Source organism: Zeugodacus cucurbitae, chromosome 3 (genome assembly GCF_028554725.1).
Source record: "Zeugodacus cucurbitae isolate PBARC_wt_2022May chromosome 3, idZeuCucr1.2, whole genome shotgun sequence".
Classification (NCBI taxonomy): Eukaryota; Metazoa; Arthropoda; class Insecta; order Diptera; family Tephritidae; genus Zeugodacus; species Zeugodacus cucurbitae.
This window is the reverse complement of record NC_071668.1, coordinates 55,430,852-55,458,088: the sequence shown is the minus strand read 5'-3', so window position 1 is coordinate 55,458,088 and position 27,237 is coordinate 55,430,852. Positions and strand designations below refer to the sequence as shown.

At 34.0% G+C, this 27,237-nt stretch overlaps 1 protein-coding gene across 3 annotated transcripts in view; it reads right to left on the bottom strand.

Moving 5' to 3' along the window:
• Positions 1 to 10: 10 nt before the first annotated feature.
• The window catches only part of LOC105216530 (voltage-dependent calcium channel subunit alpha-2/delta-3), a 106,829-nt gene continuing 79,602 nt past the window's right edge, over positions 11 to 27,237 (bottom strand). The window contains exons 5-18 of one of the 3 annotated variants that reach the window (XM_054226840.1): positions 21,514 to 21,990; positions 21,170 to 21,451; positions 20,403 to 21,110; positions 20,239 to 20,336; positions 20,051 to 20,166; positions 19,778 to 19,989; positions 19,456 to 19,670; positions 15,398 to 15,502; positions 15,029 to 15,290; positions 14,495 to 14,968; positions 13,510 to 13,665; positions 13,293 to 13,449; positions 13,017 to 13,221; positions 11 to 8,609 (exon numbers count right to left, since the gene is read on the bottom strand). In XM_054226840.1, the coding sequence (XP_054082815.1) occupies positions 13,028 to 13,221; positions 13,293 to 13,449; positions 13,510 to 13,665; positions 14,495 to 14,968; positions 15,029 to 15,290; positions 15,398 to 15,502; positions 19,456 to 19,670; positions 19,778 to 19,989; positions 20,051 to 20,166; positions 20,239 to 20,336; positions 20,403 to 21,110; positions 21,170 to 21,451; positions 21,514 to 21,990 (3,456 nt within the window). In that variant the 3' untranslated portion in view covers positions 11 to 8,609; positions 13,017 to 13,027. Of the gene's footprint in view, positions 8,610 to 10,372; positions 13,222 to 13,292; positions 13,450 to 13,509; positions 13,666 to 14,494; positions 14,969 to 15,028; positions 15,291 to 15,397; positions 15,503 to 19,455; positions 19,671 to 19,777; positions 19,990 to 20,050; positions 20,167 to 20,238; positions 20,337 to 20,402; positions 21,111 to 21,169; positions 21,452 to 21,513; positions 21,991 to 27,237 lie in introns of those variants that run through there. The other 2 variants (XM_054226839.1, XM_054226841.1) reach the window with 2 other exon arrangements.

The following is a 27,237-nucleotide window of genomic DNA, read 5'->3' as shown; positions in this document are numbered from 1 at the left end:
AGCGTAGAAATTTTTGTAATTGCATTGCTTTGAATTACACTTTCTTACGGAGTTTATAATTATTTAGTAAGTGAGTTTAATATTCAAAAATTTTGTAGTGTGTATACAGTTCTGTTCATGTGTGGATGTGTGTGTTACTTTTAGAATTGTGGGTTTTTCATTTTAGAATTGTGGGTACGTGTTTTGTAAAAAATGTAATGTAATAAATAAATTTACAGTATATTTTTATGTATTACCTCATATTGGTAGGCGATTAACTGCATGCATTTTCTATATACTTTGCGTACATTTATATATCAGGTTATTAATTTTTTTTTTCAATTTCTGTGAAGATTTACGTTAGCTCAAGAGACCTAATGAAAATTACGATTTTTTTGTTAATTATATTTCAAACTTTTTTGTTTTGTACAATTTAGCTTTGCTGAATTTTTAAATATCCATAAAATTTTTCACAATTTTTTGTATTTTAGATTAGTTGTTTTATCCACAATTTTTAATTTTATTGATATTTTCTTTAGTCGAATTAGCACAACTTTATATATTTTTTTTTCAAATAAAATTATTTTATTATAAGTTTATATTTATTCTAAAGTTTTAGTGAACTAAATTCGTTAGTTTTCAAGTTATTGTAAATGTTTTTTTTTTTTTTTGTGATGAAATTGAGGAGAAAGCAAAATGGTTAAATGCATTTCCTGCATTTCAAATTCAATAGTTGATGGAAAATTTACTTTCAAAAGGAAATCAAAACGCTTGCAAGAAAGACTACACACAAACTCCAACAGTGTCCTCGAATTATAACTTTATCTCAAGTCTAAAGTTTTTAAAATTATTGAAAAAATCTCATTTATTAAATTTTCAAAAGTAATAGTGTTTCGAGCTATTCATAATAGTAGAACTGGTCTAAAATCTGTAAAATAAAACATGAAAGTCGCTGTAACAAGATTCATTGAACTATTAGTGGACTACTCGATAAATTATTTCTTCCCTGCTTCGAAAACACATATCTTATTTGAATAATAATTCATTTTTTTTCTATGCTAAATGCGTACTTAACTAATTCCATTGCGTACGAATACCGAGATACCAGTACTTTTTGAAAAATAGAACGAAGTGCTGAACTATTTAATTATCCAAGTTATTGCCTCAGCAACTGGGATCACCCCAAATTATTATTATAGGGAGAAGTTGTTTTAATAAACTTCGTGAAGTTTGTCCTTAGAATCTTAACGAAATGTGTTAATTCAATCTTTAGGATTATTTAAATGCTATTGGAACTAGAATACGTGGAAAATATCGTACAAATTTTTTCTAATTGTTTTCTGTAGTTTCTTTTGTTTATTCTGTTGAAGATCTCGACACTAAAAGTTCCCAATAAATGCAAAAACAGAAAGGTATTGAACCCTATCGAGTTAACAGGTTATATACCGTTTAGGGTAGTCTAATAGGATTCCCACATACTGCTCTTTAGAACTCTCGGTATCACAACAACAGATCTGGAATAATGTTTTGCCATACAAGAATACATTAAAACATTCCGATTTACTTTTCGAAACTTTCGTACTATCTAAAGACTGTCAGAATAACCCCGCGTAAGGTATGCCTATCGTAAGAGACGACTAAAATCAAAAACATGCACATTAATCTGTTATCTATACCTGCCATAATATATTCTCTTAGCTTGATCTAGAAATTGTATTACCTTTTTGATATTGCACTCTTCCTTTGAATGATCTTCCTATTACAAAGGACAAATGTGTTCAAAGTACTACCAGTGCAGAGTTGTAGGGAAACTCAAATGGTAGTATTTTCGGCTACAAAGTCTCGCCTGAGACTTTAACCTGGTACCACAGGGAGCAGGAGCCAAGTTTTTAATCTGCTCAGTGGGTTAGCACTTCGGGGAGTTCCATGGTGGCTGTGGTTGAAAACTAAATACAGGCAGAGTGACTTCGGTCACTCAAAGTGGAGAAGCATTGCATTGTTTTAGATGGGCATCGAACTCTACCAAGGTGGTTAGCTATTTGGTACTGAAAGTGTCTAGCAAATTCAGAGCGCTGATCAACTCATCTTATTGATACGTTATGTTCTTGAACACACGTGATCTATATGCCTTCATAGGTGGTACTGAGGTAAACCAAAAACACTCGTTGTTCAAAGACTGTCGAAATGACTCAATTGAGGACTTTTGTTTTCGAGCTAATTATTCCGCAGTCTTGACCTGAGTGGGATATTCTTCGTCTCCTCAATATTATTTTCAGAATATCTGCTGTTGTTTCGAACAATTTCGGAAGGATTTCACGTACTCTAATTAGAGCCATTACCAGATTCCAGGGTTTCATTTTGAACCAGTCCGAAGCTCTCAAAAAATATATATTTTTAGCAATTTATTCTGAACATAAATAGTAGTCAATCGCAAAGTGGGCAATTTTCGGAATCACTTCTTTTGAGAGTGTATCTCCGGGCGACGGTTATTTTAGGAACTTGTGTTGCCTTAAACAAAATAAAACTAGAAATAATAGGCGTGTTTTATTTGATCAGCAAATTAAGCTATTAGCTTATTTTGTATGGAAGACTTAGCCAACATAATTATGTTGGCTTGTCATAAGCTATCATAGCTTGTATATTGAACTAGAGGCATTGCCAGTTCATCGTTTTTTTTTTTTCATTCACAAGAGTTGGGTTTTTTCCAAAAAAATGTAGTTGGCAATAGCGAGAAACCCCATTTTGACAGATAAAAATGTAAACAAACCAAAATTTTAAATTCTATCGAACTTTATCCATATTTATTTAGACCATCCCGGATCTAATAATGATTGTAGATTCTTTAAAAGCTCAGAATATTATAGAAAAGCGGTAAACAAAAGGAAATTTGATTTATAAATTCAACTTTTTTTTCAAATATATTACATTCCAGCTGAGAGTTCGGGCCCGCATTGCCAACACAATTCATTTTTAAGCGAATATATGAAATAAGCTAAATGCGTTTTATTTGTCCATGATTTAGCTATTAGCTTGTGGTGGTCAAATAAAACACGCCTAATCTTAATTTACTTCAGAATGGCTCTTTTTATGGGTTTAAAATGTTTATAGCGAAAAATCTATGGATGGTTTACTAAAATATGTGAATATAGTCTCCAAGTGAATTTAAAAATACAGTTTCTAGAGAAATCCGCAAAAATTGCAAAATATTGAACCCTAAAGAAAAGTAGTGCCATTAGAACCCTAAGATATACTTTCAGCTAAAAATACCAGATTTTTGAAAATCCTAAACTGTCTTACTTTTAATAAAAATAAAATACACACTTTCTTAAACAACTGCGTGAGAGTATAGTGTAATTTATTGATTTTAATATTACTTTATATAATAATAATAATAATAATTTCTATAAAACAAAGTGTTGCATGGAAATGCATTTTTGTGTGTGTGTGTTTTTAATGTGTTTTCAGTTTGCGTTTGAGCGTTTCTTATAATTGATTAATTTACTACATGCAGATTAGCAAATTCGAGTTTGGTAATGAATTCTTGGATTTCACAATTTTTTGCTAGATTTTTCGTTATTTATAAATATTTTTTACATTTTCGTTTTGTAGCAGCAAAATATACGAATAATAATGGAAAGACTTTATAAATGTTTATTATTTTATTATATGTATTTTTTGTTTTTTTGTATATTTTTTTTGTTTTAGTAGATGAAGCTTAAAAATTTACTTTAGTTGAGAGCAGAGTGTTTGTTGTTCTTTTTTTTGTTTCGTTTCCTTTTTAATCTAAGAGTACGCTAATGTCATAGAAATCTATGTGTGTGTGTGTCTGTATGTGTGTTCGTCATGAAACTCGTGGAAATGTGTCTTTTGTATATAATATGCATGTTTAAGTTAGGTTTGAAGTATATTCTCTAGTTTAGTTTCAAAAAATTGCATTATTCAATTTGTTTTTGTTTTACATATTTGTTTAGTTCGTTTCAATAAAAACAACTATCAAACAATTGCGCAAAATCTTTCAAAAACATTTTTTTTTGTTTTGCAAACAACTTTGCAAAATTTATCTTACATAAATCTCATAACTATGGTTTATGCTTCTGCCAGCAATTCATCAACTGCTTTTCGGTACATTTTCGTTTTCATTTTCATTTTCATTTAATGCATTACTTAACACTCATATAATTAATTCATCAGTTATATATGTCCGTTATTTATGCTAGCATTATTCCTGTCTTCATTATAAGTAAGTATTTCAATTTACACATTTATATGTAATGTATGCGCGTATATAGTTATGTATTGTATGTATGTGCTTATGTCTAGTGTTACCAGGTAAATTTTTTCAATGAAAATTACATATAAATACCTTAATAACAAATTTGCTCAACTTACGCACTCGCATGCCAGACACACAAACATTTCAATTACAATTCAAATGTAATGATTACTCATAAATGCATACATTTCCATTACTTACGCTCAGAACAATTTGCACACGCTCTCTCTCTCTCTCTCTCTCTCAAAATGTTCATTAAATCATTAATTCTACACAATTCGGACTCATGCACTTAAGTTTACAGTTATTTAGGTTATTTACTCGCAATTAAATTCAACCATTTGCCTTTTACAATTGCTCAAGCAGCGTAAAATCCTGTAACAAACATCATACTAATATTTTGAATGCAATTACGCTATCATACATATTTCGAAGTGTCTGACATTTAGCAGGTTTTTAGTTAACAATCAGATCTATACTCGAATTTATATTGAAACCAAATTTACTTAAAAAAAATCGTATTTTATGAGATTGAAACAAATAAATTATAAAAATTTCTCTCGTGTTTGAGTAAACAGGAAGCTGTCTATTCTGGAATAAGCCCGTTGTACTGAAACTAAATTACTTTCCTAAAAGTCTCTGTAATATTCTCATGACAATATCGTTGGTTTATTAAAATTAAGTATATAGAAATACCATTTCGTATATTTTCCAATCCGAAAGAGTTTAGAGTAAAAGTGAAAAAAAGCCTTAAATTTACAAACGGCGGAGGTGTAGACCTTATATAATTATAATCTCTACTCCGACGTCTACATTCGCTCGACAACGTGAGACCAAGAAGTCATAGCTAAACTTAGAAGCACCTTTGGTCTCAACAAAAGTAGTAGAGAGCTCTCAAAATTGAGTCCTTCCCATTGCAGAATTCTGCCTTAGGTATTAGTCAAATAAAGTAGACATTAAATTATATATTCTGCGAAAGCTTGAATGAGATCTTTTAGTTTAAGTAGTGAAAATGAATTATTGTAATTGATGTTGTTCTTTTAATTTAAGGTCATGTACTTGTAATTTCCGAGCCTTATGAGTCACATACTTTTGACATATACTTTAATTTGTGTCTCTCGGTAACAGTGATTTATAATAGACATTTGATGTATTCTAGTTCTTCTCTTTATAACTTAGGGGTTTCTCACTTGTTCTTATCGCCTTTTTAAAATCTTGAGTAATCTGTACTATTTCTGCGACAGCTCAATAATTTTTAAATAGACTTTGCAGTATCCTATTAGTGAATCTTAAAGAAATTATTGATTGAAATATATATAATTATAATCTCTTCTCCGACGTCTACATTTTCTTGACAACGTGAGTCCGATGATCCACAGCTAAACTTAGAAACACGTTTGGTCTCAACAAAAGTAGTAGAGAGCTCTCAAAATTAAGTCCATAATGTCTCATAATGGATCAGAAAGACCCTCACGATTCGGCAAAGCACTTGGAATCCATTACAAATTTCTTCAACCTCAGTTAAGCAAATGTGAGGCATTGGAGCATGCATCTGTCAGGATCCCTAGCGTCACCGCACCTATCGGACAGTGGCCAGTGAGCACACCTATAATAGTGCCGAGGTTCTCGAGGTTCACTGCAATGCTTTATCGAATTCAGGTTCGTGAAATTCATTTAAAAAAGAAATAGGTTCTTAAAATTTGAATTATTTGCACTAAAGATGTTAATGTTCATTCGATAAATAATTTTAATAAGTGATACAAACAAAACACTTGGGCGGTCTAACAAAATTGCTTTGATATTGCCGTTTTCGTTTCGCCATTTCACTGGGCTTAGCACTAGCTCGTTTCTCTGCTCAAAAACATAAAATTTTAAAGCAACAAGAGAGTGTGTTAAAAGCTCGCAGAGTGTTATATATGGTTGCTATTCTGCCTTTTTCTCTCTCTATCTCGCTCTCTCTGCTTATGCCAGTATTTTGCATTTATACCTGTTTGCTTGTTCGTTTCACCACAGATAGAGAGTTTTCAGAGGTTGCTATGTGTAACAGAGACTTCAACTAAATGTCAAGACACATCAAAAACAATTTCAGCCTACAAACTTCTCAAACATCAATGCTGGTAAACCTTTAACAATGTTGTTCTTGCTCACATCAATTGTTTGTTGTAGTTGAGTTTCACACGCACACTCGTACAATACATTCAAAAAACTTTCTTACATAATAACCATAATTGTATTATTTTGTAATAATTTTTCATTTTTTTTGTTCTATTATATTTAATTATTTACTAGTTGTAGTAGTAAGTATGCAGGTGTACGCATGCAAATGTGTGTTTGATTGTGTATGTATGTATGTGTGTGTGCTCACTTAATAAGCATGTATGCATATGTTGTTGTTGTTTTTTGTATTTTATTTTAATATTTAATAGTTAATTAATAAATTTCTTATGCTTTTGTTGTTGTTAGTATTATTCATTACTTTTTGGTTTAGTATTAATTAATGGAAGACATTCTTTTATACAAGTTTAAGACACAGAAAATGTTTTTGTGTGTGTATGTGTGTGAATTTTTTTAACGCCCCAACGCTGCATTGCAAACTTTTTTAATAGTTTTCGTTTCGTTTTTGGTTTTTTCTATTTTCTTAATTTATCCCCAAACCCCACACTTATACTCGTTTTCTTTTTTTTTGACTTATATGCATTTGTATTAGTTTGTAAATTTTAAAGTATAAAACACAAACAAAAACGAATTACAACAATGTAAATGTAAAGTAAAGTAAATTTTCGCAGTAAACTTACAATAAAAAACAATTTGATTATGAAGTAGACGATATGTTCAATATTTTATTATTACGCTAAACCATTGTTGAATTCGTTTTTTTTTTGCTTTGTTGTTATTGTAGTTTTTATTTCAGTTAAATTTTTGATATTTTTGCCAATTGCAATTGCAGTCAAAAGTATTTTTTTTTAATTTTAAGCAGCTTTTTTTGTGTTTTTTTTTTTTGTTGCTGCAGCACTAATTTTGGTTTTTTTTTAATTTTTTTATGTAAGTCTAATTTTTTATTAATTATTATTAATTTTTATTATTATTGTTTATTTTATTATTATTATTAATAATTTTTTAATTAATAATATTTTTTTTTGTTTTTATTAATTTTTTTAGTTATTAATAATTTTATTTTTGCTATTGGAATTTTTCTTATTATTGGTTTTGTAATATTTTTTTTTTGGTTTGCACATTGCTCTCCTCCGCTTTTCGTTTTGTATAAAGTTTTATATAAAATAAATCGATTCAGTAAAAATACCAACAAAAATGCTACAACTGTTATCTCACATCATTTGAGTAGTGTTCAGTATAATTCGTTTGATATTGCTGTACCGTTATTTTGTTCATTTTCTGCTTTAATAAACTTCTCAACGGGTTTATTGGTATTACATTTTTGTGTGTTTTGCTGCAACAGTTGTTGTTATTTTTGTTTTTGTGTGGCATAAATTGTCAATATTGTATAAGTATCATCAATATTTTCAATATTTGCATACATAGTACATATACACATTTATATATATAGTATATGTTTAAACTGATATGACGCTCAATAATTGCATTAAGTCTTTTCATTTAACTTTGCTTGAATCGTTTTTCATATGTAATTTTGTTACTGTGGTGTCGTTTAGATTATTTATGCTTAAATATTAGTATTTTTCATGTTGTCAGTTAAGCATATTTGCAAAAAAATTATTTAAAAGTGAACTTTAACACTGCAGTGAATACGAGTATTTGTGCGCTTTTGTAGTTGGTGCAAGGAAATGATAACAACAAAATGACTTGACTTGCAAAAATAATTTAATAATTTTTTTTTTTAATTAATTCAAAAAATTCAAAATTTGTTTTAATATAAAATTTGATTATTGTTTTATAAAAAAAATAATAATATTTTTTTATTGTAAAAATTAATAATTATATTTACCATAAAAATTATAACAATTTTTGTCTTTATAAAAATTAATAAAAAATTTGTATTATAAAAATTAATAATTTTTTATTAAAATTTTTATTAAAAAAATTAATTAATTTTTATTTAATTTTAATTTTAAAGTATAAAAAAATATTCACTTTTAATAACGAACACTTTTAATATATAAATAAATATTTTTTTATAATTTACAATTTAATAAAATTTTATTTTTTTTATATTTTCACTATTGATTTGGAAATTGTTGTATGAATTGCGAAGAAAATATGAAAACTATTTTTATCACTATTTGGTATTTTGTTTTTTGCTTTAAAAACGGATCGGTAGGAATTTGTGTTGCCTTGCTTTACTTCAAAAATTTTCAATTGCATTTTCCATACATTTTCGCTGTCAACAATATTTACAAATAAATGTTTATTTTAGTACTTTTAAATGGCAAATATTTTACTATTTATAGTTGTTGCCATTTTGATCAAAATTTTGATTTTTTTTTTAATTTTTTAACGTCAATAATTTAACTACATTTATACTAAATGTATGACACTGTACTAATTTTAAGGTTGTAAATGTAGTTTCTCTCTTTCAACAATAGCGGACAAATTTCTATACTAGACAATAAGTTTAAAAATAATAAAAATATGTAATTGAATAAAAAAGTACAAAACTATAATAATTAAAATAATATTATAAAAAAATCAAAATATTAAAAATAAATTAAATATAAAATAAGTAAACAATAAAAAATTAATGAAAAATTAAAATAAAATGTTTCCTCCGAATATCTCAACAATAGTGAGTAAATCTATTATTTTGAGACAAAAAAAAAAAAAAATTAAAATATTTTATATTTCTTTTTTATTGAAAAAATTCCACACATCTGGTATGAAAAAATAAATTAATTTAAAAAATATAATAGAAGATCAAAAACCAATAATAATACAATAATTATTGTGCTTACTTTAAGTATTCAAAAATCGAAAATTTCATAATAACCTTTAACTCAGTGTAATTTTTCCACGCATTCACGTTTTCAGTACCACTGTACTGCTTTAAATACTTCATTAAATATCTTTATATATATATATTTTCCGCTAATTATTACTAATCATATTAACATTACTGCTCATTAATATTTGTTTTTCTTGTTTTTACTAATATACATAAATTACTAAGTTTGCTTACGCCACCTTAACTCTGCTTTAATAAGACTTTAAATACAACTAATTGGATCTAAATTTTTATGAATTTTTAAATTATTTGAATTAAATGAAGTTTTTATTGTCTACCAACTTACACAAAATTGTTTTTTTTTTCATTTATTTTTCAATTTAACTACGACCTAGCTTATATGCATAATTTATGTAGTAGGAGGCATCTAAGAAACTTATTCCATTTATTACTATTTTACTAAAAAATATTCTAATTATTTGCAATAGAAAAAAATCGTTTCAATTTAGTTACTTATTATCATGAAATTTGATTTAATTTGCTTGTGAAAAGAAATTAAAATTAAGAGCGGAAATTTCTATGGTTTTGAAATTGGTTTATGGAACTTGCAATGAACTTGGTAGGTAAAAATTCTAAAAAATAATTAAAATAAGAAAGAAATGAACCCCAAGACAGTTTCGATTAACCACAGCTAACTTCACATTTCCCTTTACACTCATGCTGTATACTTTCGACGAAATTTTATTCAAATTGGAAAAATCCGATAGTAATCTCACAACTGCTTTCATTTAATTTAAACAACATTAGGTATCAATTAATGATGACTTAAACAGATTTACCATACAAAACAAAAATTCTACATTATTATAATTTTTATACAAATCGAGTTGAAATTGTAGAACTGGCTCACGCTGGGAATTTTAATTAACTGGCCTTTTCTCAAGTAAAATCGATCGATGATTTAAATCGATTTACCTCGCAAAAAACAATATTTTCTAAATTAATTTTTAATCGAATACAAATCGAGTTGAAACTGTAGTACGTGAAGTTGTCCACGCTGGAAAATTGGTTGTAATTATTGATAAAATAGCTGTTAAAAATTACTAAGTTCTTATGAACAGAAAAAACAAAAAAGCTCGTTGATGATCGCTAATTGAGTAGCCGGCTGTGCGAAAGGCACTAAATTTATTTGGCTGTGCATATGTACACTAGAAAGAGTGATAGACCTATGAAGCCAAAATGAAAACTTGTAGTGCATTACTTTTCGAGGATGTAGATGTGACAAAATTATCTGAAAATTTTTCAAAAGAAATAATTAGGGTATTCACAAGGTGTCATATTGTCATATTTTTTTATGACTGTCATACCAACACTGTTGTTGTTTCAAATGCAAAATTAAAATATGACTGATACAACACTGCGTGGCTACTCTATACCCCTACCTACTTGCTGCCGAATTTTTTCGGTTTTTTGCGGCATATGCCTAGTACTGCAGTAACCGGTTACTTTTTGGAACCGCTTTTGTTTTTTTGGGACACACTCGTGGCAGTGTGTGTGGTCGGTGGGTGGGGCTTTGGGATGTTTTGGGGCAAAACTTCGACGAGAGGGTAGTCGGTTTTCTGTGAAAAACCGGTTTTTTTGAGTCGGTCAGTGGTCGGTTTTGCTCGTGCCCTTCCGCCCGAACACTTCTCAACCGATTTATACCGCACATTGTATATATCTGGAAAATACGGACATATATCTGGTTTTGGCAAAATATGACATACAACAATTAAGGGTGCTGACAAGTGTCGTATTTTTTAAGAATATTAAAATATGACATAAGACCTACAACAAAGCTTGTGAATTGCCTAAATATTTAAAATTAAATTAATCAAGTTTGATGAAATTTTAGGGGAAAGTAAAAAGTACTTTCTCAAAACGGCAAAATGTAAGCAATTAAAAAAGAAAACACTTTTGAAAGAAGCACTTTTCGAATGTTCGCAATTTGATGTGTAGAGTATATGTCATGTCTATATCAGACAACTACTTTAATTTCATTCTTGCCTTTGTGAGTAATATATACATATGTTTTAATACTTGAAATTCTTTGAACAATCTACCATGTGGTAACCGGGATCTCAAGTCTATAGGCTACTTTGGATACTGTTTTGCTTCGACAATTGTATGGGATGATATTCACCATAATCTTGGAAGAGTTAGTTACACATAATTGTGAATTGTTAAGCTTACATTTAGTATTCCTCAGAAATTTAAGTTTACGTAACGGAATGATCTGGAATTAAATTCCATAAATAGACGATCACCTTAGCGATAAACCTCGAATCTAAGTGAAACATGTTTCAGGCAACAGCATCAGCATCAAAAATCAGAATATGTTTATCATTGATAGTCATGATAGGTCAAATACAGTTCTGTTTAATGAAATTACGATTCAATACCTTTGCTGTGAAGTAATATTTTGTAATTATGGCGTTGGATTTGCTCATCTTGGTTGCAAGAGTCGCAATAGATAGAAGTCTCTATTGTTACTGTTGGAATAACCGCTATGAATCGGGTCCATTTATATACAGACAGTTTCTTAAAACTGCTTTAGTTGCAGTTTCAATTGAATATCTAATTTGATAACGAATGTAACCTTATATGTAGTAATTATAGCAATAGTCACGGTTGGGACGATAGTAAAGGTATAATAAGAGATTTCGGAAGACTGTAATTAAATCTGTTGGGAGCAAAATTTATTATAATAATACTAGTATTTCAATGAAACGAAAATGAAATTTCCATTCTATCAATAATATTTCTTAAATGCTGTTGCAATTACTTTTGCTATAAGTAGGAAGCTCTAAAGAACACATAAAATAGTACAGGTGAAATTTGTACTTATGCATCGGATAATTACCAGACTTATGCACTTTGAGTTGAACAATTTAGTCAATTACACGAATGTTTCTGAATAATAGTTAAACTAGTTTTAGAAAATTTTCTTTTAAAGGCAAATTGTCTTGTAACCTCACGTCCATACCTATCAAAATTTGGGTTGAAATAACTGTGTTGAAACAGAAATGCCAGATGGATGTCGCTAAACTTCTCTGTTAAGAAATTATCAAAAACTTTGATTTCACTGTTAGAGCATGAACCAACTTTCATTTCGTAATTTGACAACTTAACATTCATTCTTCACCTTTCCATTAGACAAATACTAAATCAAGTATCCTTGAGATACTTTTAATTATATATTTTAGGAACAACTCTAAACGAAGTAGCTTTGGTCTGAATTAAATCATGAAACAGAGATGATATAAACTACTAAATAAAGACACAAAAATTACAGTTTCGACGACAGATGTGGTCTCAAGGTAAATGTCTCAGGAATACACAAAGTCGAATTTGATGATTCTCTGTTATGAAGCATAGCAAGTTTTAAAGTCAAGGAAATTACTAGGGGTAATTTTGTTTCCCGGAAGAGTATATCTTCTTCTCGATTTCTTAAAATATCTTTCCGCTCTAAAAATAGAAATTTTACTTTTGCCCAAGTGGAAAACTTAAGTTAAAACTTAAATTTGTACAAACATACTTATATGTATACTCATATGTAATACCCTAAGACAGAAATGTTGTTATTGTTAAAATATACTCGTAAATACATTTGTTTGTTGTATGATTTAGTGGGTTTTGTTGTTGTTGATTTCTTGTTGGCATAACTATTGTAAATGTTTTTGCGTTGTTTCTCGTTAGTCGTTCTATGCTGTTTATGTTTATGGTATGTAGATAGTTCACTTTTCACTGCTCCTATGCTCTACTCATTTTTTGACCTGTAGCTTGTGATGTGTATTAAGTGCTTACAGTACTTAGTATCACGCATTTGTCAGCGCGAATGTCACCGCCAACATCAGCAGATGCGCCATAACAAGCGCGACGGGCGCTTGCAGTAGTGCTGTGCCACGCCCACATTGTTGTATTTCAATTTCCTCGGGATGATAGTTGATGCATTTTTTGGGTCGTCGACGCTTTGCGCTCTCCTGCGATTGGCGACGCGCGCTGCAGGCTCCTAGTGAATAAAATCGGGGAAAATTAATAAAAAAATGTTTTGTGGTTAAGTTTTTAGAATTCCATTTATACCAATAGTACCAGACTCCTCAAGCGGTTCGATATCCAATTGTTTCGAGCCGCAAGGACATAATGTATCCACGACTAATAATATCAAATTACTGTGCGGTATTTTCTGTACGCTGAAGGGGCGTTCACAACCCGACACATGGCAATTTGTCAGCTTGCCCTGGAGTGTAGAAATCAATGTTAGGTATTGCTGTAACGTTTGATAAATTGAAAAACTGACCTTAAGTGGATTGTTCTGACCGCCTTGATTGAGACGCTCTGGTTGCAGCATATATAGATCTGTACGCAGGTCACAGCGGCGTGCATGTTGTGGGTCTGGAGAGGAGCGTGGTCCGGTGTGTGGTTTATGTTGCTTTGGCGGAGGTGTTGTGTATTCCTAGTAATAAAAGTTGGATTTCGATAATACATGTTACATATAAACAATATTCTAACTCGGCTATATTAGTTAGTTTCTTAAAGGAACGGGTTCATAGTATTGCTGATAAATTAGAGGGATATCTTAGTTTTTCGAGCTAAGTACATAGTTTCTACTGTTTCAAAAAAAATATTTTTTTTAAATCTCTTCGAGGTTTTTTTAGTGGCATAGTCAGACATATCCAGTTCTGGATTCGTGGGGTCAACCCGGACCATCTAGTACCGATGAAACAGGATTGGTATTTAGATTGGATTTTGAAACATGAAGGAATCGGACCAGTATTATCAGAGGAGTTTTTTATATAGTTGAGGAGAATATAGTATATATATACGACCTATGCCTTGGTCAAACTAAAATTTAAATACAGTGTTCTAAAAGTCTAAGAAAAACTCTAACTTTAGTCTAGATGGTTTACATTTAACCTGACCATCCGCCTCCAACAGTTCCGTTCTATTCATACCGTAAAATCGTTAGGGGATTTCTTCAATCTGAGCATCCCAGGTTGATAGAACTATCGGAGCACCCTAGAGTCCACATTCCGACCAGAGTTGTTAATGGATCCGACATTATATCAGCAAAGATAACATTAGAACGTTATAGAGGAAACTATATATTGTTTCTTAGACCCAAAATTTACTATTGGTGAGATTCCCTATCGATTTTGAAGCTTCCTCTATAGAAGGTACTTTGATATTTGGTTTCCAAAAAATTGTTAAGTTAGACCATATAAGACCAGATATTAATGATTATCTATAACGATTGTTGAAATGATTAAATGTACGCCACTTACCACATCGGCGGTGGTGAAGAATTCATCCATTTCCTCATCGATCTGTGCATTATAATCCTCGAAGGGTTCATACTCGTCGGTATATGTCGGTTCCTCAAAGACATCTTCATTGTAGGTATAATCATCTTGTGGCCATGCATTTAGCGGTGTTGGTAACAGTGATAACCAAGTGGCACTCAACGTTATCAAATATTTCATTATCCAAGCGGAGACGCGATGTGGTTGCAGTGAAGTGCTTGCAGCCGTATAGGGATTGTCCGAGTCAGAGCAAACTCCTTGATAATCATTGACTGTGACTCGTTTATAAATGCGATCCTGCACCAATGAGTCCATAATGGTGCCATCGATTTGACCGAAAAATTTGCCCGATTGTTCACTCTGCTCAGAGATGATCACAAAGCCGTTATTATCCAAAACATAACAATCAAGATCGTCGGAGGCGCATGTGCGACGACAGCCTGTCATGCCGGTGCACTGTGGGGAATAAATAATATTTTAGTAAATGATATATCTCGGACCAAATGAGTTACTTACAGTTGAGGTTATATTTATGAAATGCTTCGCCAATGAGTCTAACTGGAACTGTAATCCCACGACTGCGGCTATAGCTTTATGGCCACGATGTTCGACGAATATAGCATGCGATGCTGTTACTAGTGTCGTATTCAATTTGGGTGCGTAACCATTGGCGAAGGGTACACTATAGACAAAGCTATCTTGTTCGACGGTATGCTGATCGACGGCGCGCTTGTACCAAGACATGTCCATGGCACGTGCATTATCTTCGCTGAAGTGACTGTAAGGAAATTTTGGCGCAAAGTCAATTTTAATGGGCCGGTATTCGACTTAATGGTCGATCTCTTATATTATTCCTAAATGTAATTGTATGAGATAATAACTTACGGGTCTGGTGAGTCCTCAGGTCTCTTAATGTGATCTATCCAGCGCAACAGACCCGAACGTGTGGCCACAAATGATGTTGCAACCAAAAACTTTTGATAGCCTTGTCTGAAATTATATTTAAGACCCGATTTAATAAGGGAAATGTAGGAATATAGTTTCAAAAGGTTACGCTTAAGCTGGAAATTTTACAAGGGTTATGTGCTCATGTGACTTTCTTTTTTAACTCCAACCATTAATAACGAAAATCATTTTAAAACTTTTGGATGGTGTAAAATCATCACTAATTTGTTTATCTTAGAAAATTCATCTCTGACCATGAAAGTATATACTAAAGATTCAAGTTGGGCGTTTTTTTTCAGCAGGAGATCCCTTAGAGAGGACCATCTAGAACTGTAATGGTCTCAAGCAAGACACTCGCAATATAGTGCAGTAATCTGTTAAATCACTCTCAGATTCAACGAAATACTGAAAATTAAATCATGAAGAATATAGTCAAACTTAGAACCAAAGACCTGTTTAGAAATTTTTTAGAATTATTGAAAACCATTAAGATTATTTTAAGAATTTACATGAAACTACATGTCTCTGGGTCAGTTAGGAAAGTCCATTAAAGTAATCTAAAAAAACCAATTTAAAAAGTAGAAACAATCACCACTTATAATAAGTAATATTTTATATTTAATAAAAGTTGTATCTACAATAGTTGGAGTTAAAAAGAAATTATTTCAAGCACTATTAAAGACCATAGACGTATCTAAATATAGTATTCGAATAGCAGCTAAAATAAATCGTTGATCTCTGTAAACTCGGGTATTCCAAGAAAGCTTTCACTACATATGAGAGAAGCTTCCACTTTTCAAAGCTCCAAAAACCGCAGTCACTAGCCTCAAAGTTTAGCTTACAATCTCCAACGAGTCTCTAGGCAGCATTAGCATTACATTTACGTAGATTTCAAAAGCAGCGTAGCAATAGAATTTATGCGTTTTGTGAAATTTTGTTCAATTTACCTCTTTAAAATTGCCATTAATGTGGCTATTGGACTATAGATTGGTTTTTAAAGTTTTTGTTTTTTTTTTTATAAATAAGTAGGAATTGCATATATAAGTAGAAATTCATTTGCGTGTAACATTATTTCCATTACAACACACATAAATATCCATAAAGTGATTATTTTTATGAGAAATATATAGACCATTAAGATAGTAAGTAACCAAAAATAAATTTGCCAGTAAGTAAGAAAGAGTAGAAATACAAAAGTAAAAGAAATTTGTGCTTTAGTGCATGAAGTTTTTGTTTTCAAATTAATCATATGAAATTTCGAAGAAAACTTTGAATGTATACAGTTGTGAAATTATAATTAAAAAAAAAAAATAATATTAAAATAAAGAGTTGTGCCGTATATGGTGCTTCAAATAAATTTGAACGAAAAAATTCACTAGAAAACTTTATAAATACTCTGCACAGATGAAAAACTCGAGTTTTTTATCCAATTTTGATCTTATTATTTATACGAGTGAAAATTATACACCCGCAGTCCGCATGGTGGAAATCAATCTTGCCATTCCACCCATAAATTCTGTAATGAAATTTTATAATGAAAATTTTCCTGCCAAAGGACATTGATAGAAATGTCGATACATCTCATGAATTATATTTTTCCTCTGACAATTCCTATATAGAAAGTAGCTTCGAACTTAATTATTAAAAATCATTACTTCAGACATTGGTATCGGTCGCTAAGATGCTAAGAGGACCTACTCAGCACAATAGCTTTCTAGAGCATAGGTAAGCGACATTTATAGTACAGTACGTGGTTATATGGGTATCGAAGGCTCAAGCGATACCTTGGATGATGCCATTTTAATCTGTTTAAGTCGTTGTTCGAAGCAATGGATGCCAAAAAATCACTTTGGTCTTAGAAAATACAGGGGAAATAACTTTCTGCTTTTAGGTAAAATAGATCATAGGTGTTATTACAGAGCTTTTATTATATAGGCTAAAATGACCGCTGGGCAGAAATAAATTCTTAACTTTTGCTTAAAGGCAACTTAATCATGGAAAGACGTTCAGTAAAGAATGTGTTTCGCGCGATCCGCTCAACTTATGGTCAACATAATCGGTCTATTGAGAGTACTATTTGAAACATCATCTATCTCGACCCTGCACTCATTATTGGATAATATTCGACCGAATAGACCACGTCCAGAACGCAGTGAAGAAAATATAGCAGCCGTAGCTGAGAGTGTACATGAAGACCGTGGAGATTCGATTGGACGTCGTTCGCAGAAACTCGGGCTTACGTACATATATTGTTCGCATTTTACGTCGAGATTTTAAATTGAAACCACCAAATAGAGCTTGTGCAAAAACTGAAGCCGTTTGACCTCTCCAAGCGACATCGCTTCGCTCTATAGGCTCTTGAAAAGTTCCAAATATATCCGACGTTTTCCAGCCAAATTCTGATCAGCAATGAGATCCGTTTCCGGCGACATTTGAATTCAACAAGACGGCCCTACTTCCCACTCATCGCATCAATCAATGGATTTATTGAGAGAACACCTCGGTGAGCAGATAGTTCTGGTCACCAAGATCGAGTGATAACACCCCGTGGGAATATCTGCAAAACATCACGGGTGTCATTCAACATTCGAAATGCTCCTGAGAGTCATCGAATATTGGACTCAACGGATGGACTATCTGAGACGTAGCCGCGCCCAACAGTTGAAAGAGATAATCTTTAAAAAATAAATGCTAAGAATGTTCTTTCGAATGATAATAAACATTCCCCATTATATTTGAATTTTCTGTGGATCACCCTTTATATCGCAGTGGTAGAAGAGTAAAGTATTCGCAAATAAGTTGCCGGATCTCGAAATTGTAATTGAACAAGTAAGGAAGGGCTAAGTTCGGGTGTAACCGAACATTTTATACTCACGCAATTTATTTATTTATCTTTATTTATATTATATAATACACAATTTGACGCACATATTCGTCATATATACTGTAAAGTTGGAAACCCTAATATTAGGTTAGAAGCACTGAGGTCCTCATGTTCGATATATGGGGCCTTGAAAACCTATGGTCCAATTTCGGCGATTTTTAGAATGGGGCTGTTAGTGTTTCTGGCGTTTTTCGTTACTGAGTTAACCCACTTTTAGTAGTTTTCAACATAACCTTTATATGGGAGGTAGGCGTGGTTATAATCCGATTTTCTCCATTTTTGGACTGTATAAGGTTGTACCTAAAAAAAATGACTCCAGAAAGTTTCCTTGATATAGCTTTAGTAGTTTGCGAGATATGTGCAAAAAACTTAGTAGAGGACGGGGCCACGCCCACTTCCGCAAAAAAATTACATCCACATATGCCCCTTCATATTGCGATCCGTCATACCAAATTTTATTTCCATAGCTTTATTTATGGCTTAGTTATGGCACTTTATGTATTTTCGGTTTTCGCCATTTTGTGGGCGTGGCAGTGGTCCGATTACGCCCATTTTCGAACTTAACCTTCTTATGGTACCAAGAAATACGTCTTCCAAGTTTCATCAAGATATCTCAATTTTTACTCAAGTTACAGCTTGCACGGACGGACGGACAGACGGACAGACGGACAGACGGACGGACAGACAGACATCCGGATTTGAACTTTTCTCGTCACCCTGATTATTTTGATATATATAACCCTATATCTAACTCGTTTAGTTGTAGGACTTACAACTAACCGCTATGTGGACAAAACTATAATACTCTCGTAGCAACTTTGTTGCGAGAGTATAAAAAATCTAGTATACTATGATTTTTCATTCTAAATGCTAAAAATATTAGTATCCTAGGACACTGATAGCCCCTCACAATTAACCCCCAGGTTTTGGGATTTTTAATTGCATTAACTAGATAAATCTAAAGATTGTATTGATTTGGAATTGTATTCCGAATTTGTAGCTCGTATTCTCAGTGTGCAGAGTCAAATCAACTGGAAGAATGTAAACAAAAACTGTAAAATGAAAAAAAAACATTGCATGCTTTCTTCTGAAGCATGTGCTGTCGGACACATACTGTTTATCCTCCTTTCCATTGGACGTTGCAGTTGAATTTCGATCGAGACCATCTGTCACCATAGCATCACGCACTAAACTCTGTACCAAGGTTCGATCGCAATAGTAGGGTTCGGCTTTGCGAGAACCTTGCACGTTATTTAGATGCTGAGCAAAATGGCCGACAGGTGTCACGCCATGCATGGCATGGTGTGGTTGCGGTGGTTTTGGGCGCACCTGTGAGAAATAAAATGGAGTTAGTGAAAACTTATTTTCGAATATTGAAAGACGAAATATTTTAAAATTAAAATTATTATTCCAATTTTTGTTTCTAATTTGCTTACCGACATCCACTTCCAGCCTGGCCGACCTGCACGTCCCAAGAAATGTAAGACCTGCTCTTCTGGTGAGCCGAAGCTTAATTCTTGTTCACGTGAGGCTGAGAGATATTCGCCAGAGCTTTCACGCTCTTTCTCTAAATCGCTAACGCTATTGTACTCACAATACACCCAGTCGGGATGTACGCGCCAATTATCTCCCTTGAAGAACTCAGTCACTGTAAGGTAAGAAAAAGAGTTTGAGTAAAAATGTTAGGTTAAGTTGAAATAGAGTCTTACCATTTCTGCGCGAGTGCCTTATTTCCTGCTGGGAGACTAATTCATGGCTGCCATATTTTTCAGGGAGTACAACAGCTAGGGTAAAGGGCGTATCTTCAATAGGTCCATAAAAATACCTAGAATGTATGGGTATATAATTGAGTTAACACTTACTTAATCCAGAAACTATTTTAATTGTTAAAACCTACCTTTGTGTACGCGCCGTTACTCGTTTCATTTCGTCAAAGTGATTGAATACCGTAAATTCGGTTTCACCCTCCTTGGGCATGAGCATATCGTTGCGCATCTGTTGAAATAACGGTATATAAACAATTATAAAGATTTTCAAACACTTAGTAATATCTGTACTCACATCATACAAGAGATTCTTATTCATTTCGACGATTTCATGCTCGTTGCCCACTTCGGTTTCCGGCAGTTCCAACTCCGTTATGTCGACCGACGTGTACCGCGGCCGCAACTGATCAATATATTGATTACCATCACTCAATGGACGCAAATCTGGATGATACAGTACACGTCCATTATTATCAACGATAAACGAATATCCATTCGGTCCCAGTTTATGTTGCGGTATCATCTTACGTATCTCCTCGATGGGCACATCGGTGCCAACAACACCGAGTAAATTTGCCACACGCACCGAATGGTTTCGTCTATCGAAGACCGGAGTTGAAACTGTCGTCACCAGCCTGCGCTGGTAGTCAGAATCGCGTGCCAAGCCACCCGTCTTGCCGGCCACAAAAACTGGACTCCAGTGTACTGGATGATCGGCCTGATACATAATCATGGGACGTGCCATAACCAGAGCATAGTCGATAACCTTCTTACGTGCATCATCCATGTCGTTGATTTGTACAAAGAAACCTTTATTAGAGCAGGCCATTTCATGCAGATTGCTGCGACTACTCGAATCGGAACCGATTAGATAGGTGAAAATTCGCACGGGCATGTGTGGCCAATTGTATTGTTTGATTATGTCGCTATGCGTCTCAGAAGTGCTCTCCGTGATGAGCATAATGGCTTGATTACATTGACTGCCCTCGCCGGATTGGTTGTACTAAAATTTGAGGTAACGATATTAAGATGATGAAAAAGTTTTATCGAAGACTAACTTACCTTGTGCAACAAGCTGAAAGCATACTCCAGACCAGCTGTAAAATTGGCGGTATTTTCCAACTTAATCGCTTTTACAGCGGATTTGATCTCCTGTATATTGTCTGGTGTGGCGCGCACCATGCGGTCTTTAAAGCAGGGAACCGGCGTTTTGACATCTTCGGCAAAAGTAATCAAGTTCACGAAATCGTTCTCGCCTAGCGTATCCAATATATTAAAAGCCGTAGCCATGGCAAGTTCAAAAGATTTGTCCGACATGCTCGACGAAGAATCCAATAAGATCATCTGGGGTAGAGTAGAAAGAAGATCAGTTAAAGCGAGAATTTCAATCAAACAAACAAACTTACAATATCCTTCGGTGACGAAGCGGCTTGCACGAACCAATTCTGCGCGCGGAAGTCGTGTATTTGTTTGCTGCCTTTCGAACCCTCAGGTGGCCAAGCAGTGCCGGGGAAACGACGTAAGAAACCTGTTGACGAGCCGAAATACTGCCACGAGAGTGCAGGATCACGTTCGAGATTGTTTTGAAAGAGTGGATCGAGGTGTGCGCTCCACTGTAGTGCAGACTTTACATCGGGTTCATCGAGTGAGACTGCATTTGGCACTAGTATCGAGCTGAGACTGAGATTGACGGGTAAACGCTCGAAACGACGCATAAAACGTATATCCATATGTCGTGCGCCATCCGCCAATTTACCATCCGAATTGTATTCGTTGATGCGACGCGCATCGTAGTGTTGATTGTTTATCGTCGCGGAAGTACTATGAGAGTTCTGTGATTCTAACTCGGAGAGAGCGGCCTGCTCAGCGGAATCCATAATGCGCTGGAAGAAAAATGAGAACAATTAAATTGTTAGTAATGTGTTAAATTCGGGTGTTGGGTTCTGAGAACTATTAAATTTTATAAATCGGATTCTTCCACATTCACTGCACTCTCCAGTACTGGATCAAATTTTTTTGCGGTCCTCAGACCTCAAAAAAACTCGGCAAGACTGAGACTTCTTTTGAACCAAAAAACAAATCTTATTAGAAGCATTATATTGAAAAGTTTGAAGATCTCGAAGAGAGCTTTCTTTAAAATCAAATTTTGATAAAAAATATTTGAAAATCATACGAATTTATCAGCCTAACCTCAAATACGATATATAAATGTTGTAGAGAACGTCAGGTTTAGAACATAATTCTGAAGATACTTCTAAGATATAATGCTTCTTATAAAATATTATAGTTATTATATTAAATAAACCCAAATGCCCATCTTCCCTAAAAACCTAACCTCAAATCGTTCCAAGCGTAGTGCTTGGACAATCAACACTCAACCTGATGCAGCGAACACTTGTCGATTGCATATGAGCATGCAAACACATACAATTATTTGGCAATATATTGCAGAAACTTTTCACTGTCTAGGCGTTACATAGACAAATTTGCAACATGGAATTTGCATCTTGACCGGCAAGCTGCAACGCGACAAATGTTATGTCCCATGTACTTGACTTTTGAGTTGTTTTTATTTTGGAAGTTCAATAACACCACTTTAGGTGACATGTAGTTATTGGAATGATATGCAGAACTTGACTTGTTTATACAAGTTGAGGATATATGATAAACCAGTGTCTTAAACTAAGCAAGGAAATCTCTTTCTTTAGTTAGAGTACGAAAATATATGGCTAAGGAGTTTCAACAACATTTTTATTACAGTAAGTAAGTTCATGCATTACTTATTTTGACATTTCTGCTTAGAACATTTTCTTCAGCGGATAATACGATGATGCATATCATAAACTACTTAAAACTGAGTGATGGTGGTCCTTTAGGTAGTTACTTTAAATAACTATTAATGCCCGAACTATGAATGACTTTAGATCAAATTTTCTTTTCATATTCTTTCATTACGAATTACCTCGACCAGAGTGTTCTTGTGGCTGCTTAAATGGTTATTACTGAGGAGCTTCGCCAGGACCATATGAGATCCTCCCACTTTTCCGCATTCTACGGTTAGTGAGACTTAAGAGTCAAACCATTTGAGTTCATTATGCTGCAATTTTCTGCTTTTCCGCTTTGAACAGGCATTCAAACTAGTCTAATCGAAAAGAGTGCTTCTCTGAAATTTAATATTTTGAAAGATTTTCAACCCTCAGAAGAAGAGAAGAATAATAACGTTTTTAGACAGGAGCTAATTGGTCAATTAACCGGCGTCTGCTCGATTAAAACGCTTATTAAGATCGATTTACCATACAAAATAAAATCTAAATTTTTTTTAAATTGAATTTTAAGCGACAAATCAAATGAAATTCTACGATAAAGACGTACGATATACGTTCTTTGTCTGCGATTGGCGGAATTTTTTTATAAAAAAAGCTACGGTAGATGTCGCTGCTAAAAATATAAATCAGCTGATGAAACTTACCAACTTTTTATGAAAAGCAAAAACAAAAATGTATAACAGCTGATCGGTTATCGAGTAGCCGGCAGGATAAAAGGCAAAAACGGGTTCTTAATAAAAATTTTAATTGATCAATTAATTTGGCTGCTAAAAATGCTAGACTTTTTATAATTTTCCATAAACTGAAAGTAATTTGTTTTATTTTTGGTTCGTTCATTTGAAAACTATTTGATGAGATTGGAGTCATATTATCAACAAAAAATCAATAACGAATTGATGATTCTGAGCACTGCCAGGATATTTTCAATAGCAATTTATTCAATATGTGGTTATGAATAAAACAGAGCTCCAACAATATGATACAACCGATAGTCTTTTGAGTGGAGGAATCGAATCTAAATCGTGGAAAAACGCAACAATGCACACAAACAAGGTGATGTAGCCAAGATTTAGGAATGCGTTTGGAATAACTTTCATCAACTTTTTAAGCATTACTGAATAATAACAAAAAGTTTTTTCATTAAAGTGATGCCGCATAACAGCAAATATCCTAAATATTTTATAAATTTGGTTTGGAATAGATTCCGGCGACTTTTTCGCAAACCTCTAGAAAAGATCGATGGAAAAAACGTTACTGACAAAGAAGAGGTCTATTTTGATTGATATTTATTTCATTTAACAATAGTGCTATTCAGACCGAACCTGTTAATTTAACTATGAAAATGTAATGCATTTTTTAGATAAAGTAACGAAAGTTATCAAGTTTGTCAGACTGGTACTTCGTTACTCGGTTAAACGATACTTTGTTAATTTTACAAAAACCAAAAATATACGTAAAAAACTATCTAATGACGACTAACTAATTAACAGAGTTGATCTGAATACCCCTAATTTAAATTGATTCCTCATTAAAGGGACCTTTATATTAACGCAAAGTGGTAGTGTTTCTGCAACTAAGTATTTATAATTTTTGTATTACAATATATGATTTTCTTGTTCGGACAGATCCGTTGCGATTGCGTAGACTCCAATGAAGCGGCAACATTCGGTTGATTATGGTGTATCATTCAATTATATATATATATATATATATATATATATATATATATATATATATTTGGCGCAGGAACCGCTTTAAGCGATTATAGCCGAATCCACCAGAGCGCGCCACTCATTCCTCCTTTTTGCTTTTTGGCGCCAACTGGAAACACCAAGTGAAGCCAGGTCACTTTGCACTTGGTCTTTCCACCGGAGTGGAGGTCGTCCTCTTCCGCGGCTTCCTCCAGCGGGTACTGCATCAAATACTTTCAGAGCTGGAGTGTTTTCTTCCATCCGTACAACATGACCTAGCCAGCGTAGCCGCTGTCTTTTTATTCGCTGAACTATGTCAATGTCGTCGTATAAATCCATCTGTTGGCAAGAGTGATTCTGCGTTGGATTTCAAGGCTGACATTGTTGGTGTTGTTAATGCTGGTTCCCAGATAAACGAAATTATCTACAACTTCAAAGTTATGACTGTCAACAGTGACGTGGGAGCCAAGACGCGAGTGCGCTGACTGTTTGTTTGATGACAGGAGATATTTCGTCTTGTCCTCATTCACCACCAGACCCATACGCTTCGCTTCTTTATCTAGTCTGGAAAACGCAGAACAAACGGCGCGGTTGTTGCTTCCGATGATATCAATATCATCGGCATACGCCAGGAGCTGTACACTCTTGTAGAAGATTGTACCCTCTCTATTTAGTTCTGCAGCTCGTATTATTTTTTCCAGCAATAGATTGAAGAAGTCGCACGATAGTGAGTCACCCTGTCTGAAGCCTCGTTTGGTATCGAACGGCTCGGAGAGGTCCTTCCCGATCCTGACGGAGCTTTTGGTGTTGCTCAACGTCAGCTTACATAGCCGTATTAGTTTTGCAGGGATACCAAATTCAGACATCGCGGCATAAAGGCAGCTCCTTTTCGTGCTATCGAAGGCAGCTTTAAAATCGATAAAAAGATGGTGGGTATCGATTCTTCTCTCTCGGGTCTTTTCCAAGATTTGGCGCATGGTGAATATCTGGTCCATTGTAGATTTTCCAGGCCTAAAGCCACACTGATAAGGTCCAATCAGTTCGTTGACGGTGGGCTTTAGTCTTTCACACAATACGCTCGACAAAACCTTATATGCGATATTGAGGAGACTTATACCACGGTAGTTGGCGCAGATTGTGGGGTCTCCCTTCTTATGGATTGGGCAGAGCACACTAAGATTCCAATCGTCAGGCATGCTTTCTTCCGACCATATTCTACAAAGAAGCTGATGCATGCACCTTATCAGTTCTTCGCCGCCGTATTTGAATAGCTCGGCCGGTAATCCATCGGCCCCCGCCGCTTTGTTGTTCTTCAAGCGGGTAATTGCTATTCGAATTTCTTCATGGTCGGGTAATGGAACATCTATTCCATCGTCATCGATTGGGGAATCGGGTTCGCCATCTCCTGGTGTTGTACTTTCACTGCCATTGAGCAGGTCGGAGAAGTGTTCCCTCCATAATCCCAGTGTGCTCTGGACATCCGTTACCAGATTACCTTCTCGGTCCCTACATGATAATGCTCCGGTCTTGAAACCTTCTGTTAATCGCCTCATCTTTTCATAAAATTTTCGAGCATTACCCATGTCGGCCAGCTTTTCAAGCTTTTCATACTCACGCATTTCGGCCTCTTTCTTTTTACGTCTGCAAATGCGTCTCGCCTCCCTCTTCAGTTCTCGATATCTATCCCACCCCGAACGTGTTGTGGTCGATCGCAACGTTGCGAGGTAGGCAGTCTGTTTTCTCTCCACTGCGGAACGACAATTCTCATCGTACCAACTGGTTTTTTGGCGTTACCGGAGACCAATTGTTTCGGCTGCAGCGGTATGCAATGAGTTTGAGATGCCGTTCCACAGCTCCCTTATATCGAGATGCTGATGAGTGCTCTCAGAGAGCAGGAGTGCAAGTCGAGTAGAAAATCGTTCGGCTGTCGGTTGTGATTGCAGCTTTTCGACGTCGAACCTTCCTTGTGTTTGTTGACGGGCGTTCTTTGCTGCACAGAGGCGAGTGCGTATCTTTGCTGCTACTAGATAATGGTCCGAGTCAATGTTTGGTCCTCGGAGCGTACGCACGTCTAAAACACTGGAGACATGTCTTCCGTCTATCACAACGTGATCGATTTGATTGCGCGTGTTTCGATCAGGGGACAGCCACGTTGCTTGATGAATTTTTTTTTCATTCAATTATAATGATTTATTTACATATGTGTATGCCATAATGATATGAACCTTAGGTAAACTACCTACTCTGCTAATCCCAAGAAACTTCAAACTTTAGACATTCAGAATATCAGTTACTAGAACTGATTTCGGATGAAATGCCATAAAATAAAAATCAAGGTTCTTCTCACTGATATTATCCTTCAAGGCTTTGAAAGAGTATGACGTCATTGGGTAAAAATAGAATAAGCTATTACTCACGGCCATTGGCCATAATGACAAAAATATTTTAAGATTTTGTCCAACTTATGACCTTAGTGTATCCATAAAAGCAAGCTATTGATGGAGTATTTATCAAAAAAGAAATTCGCCAATATATCCTTAAGTAGCTGAAAAGTTATATGAGTGAAAGAAAGCTATTTTAGTGCGCTGAGAACTTTGCAAATATTGAAATGTCG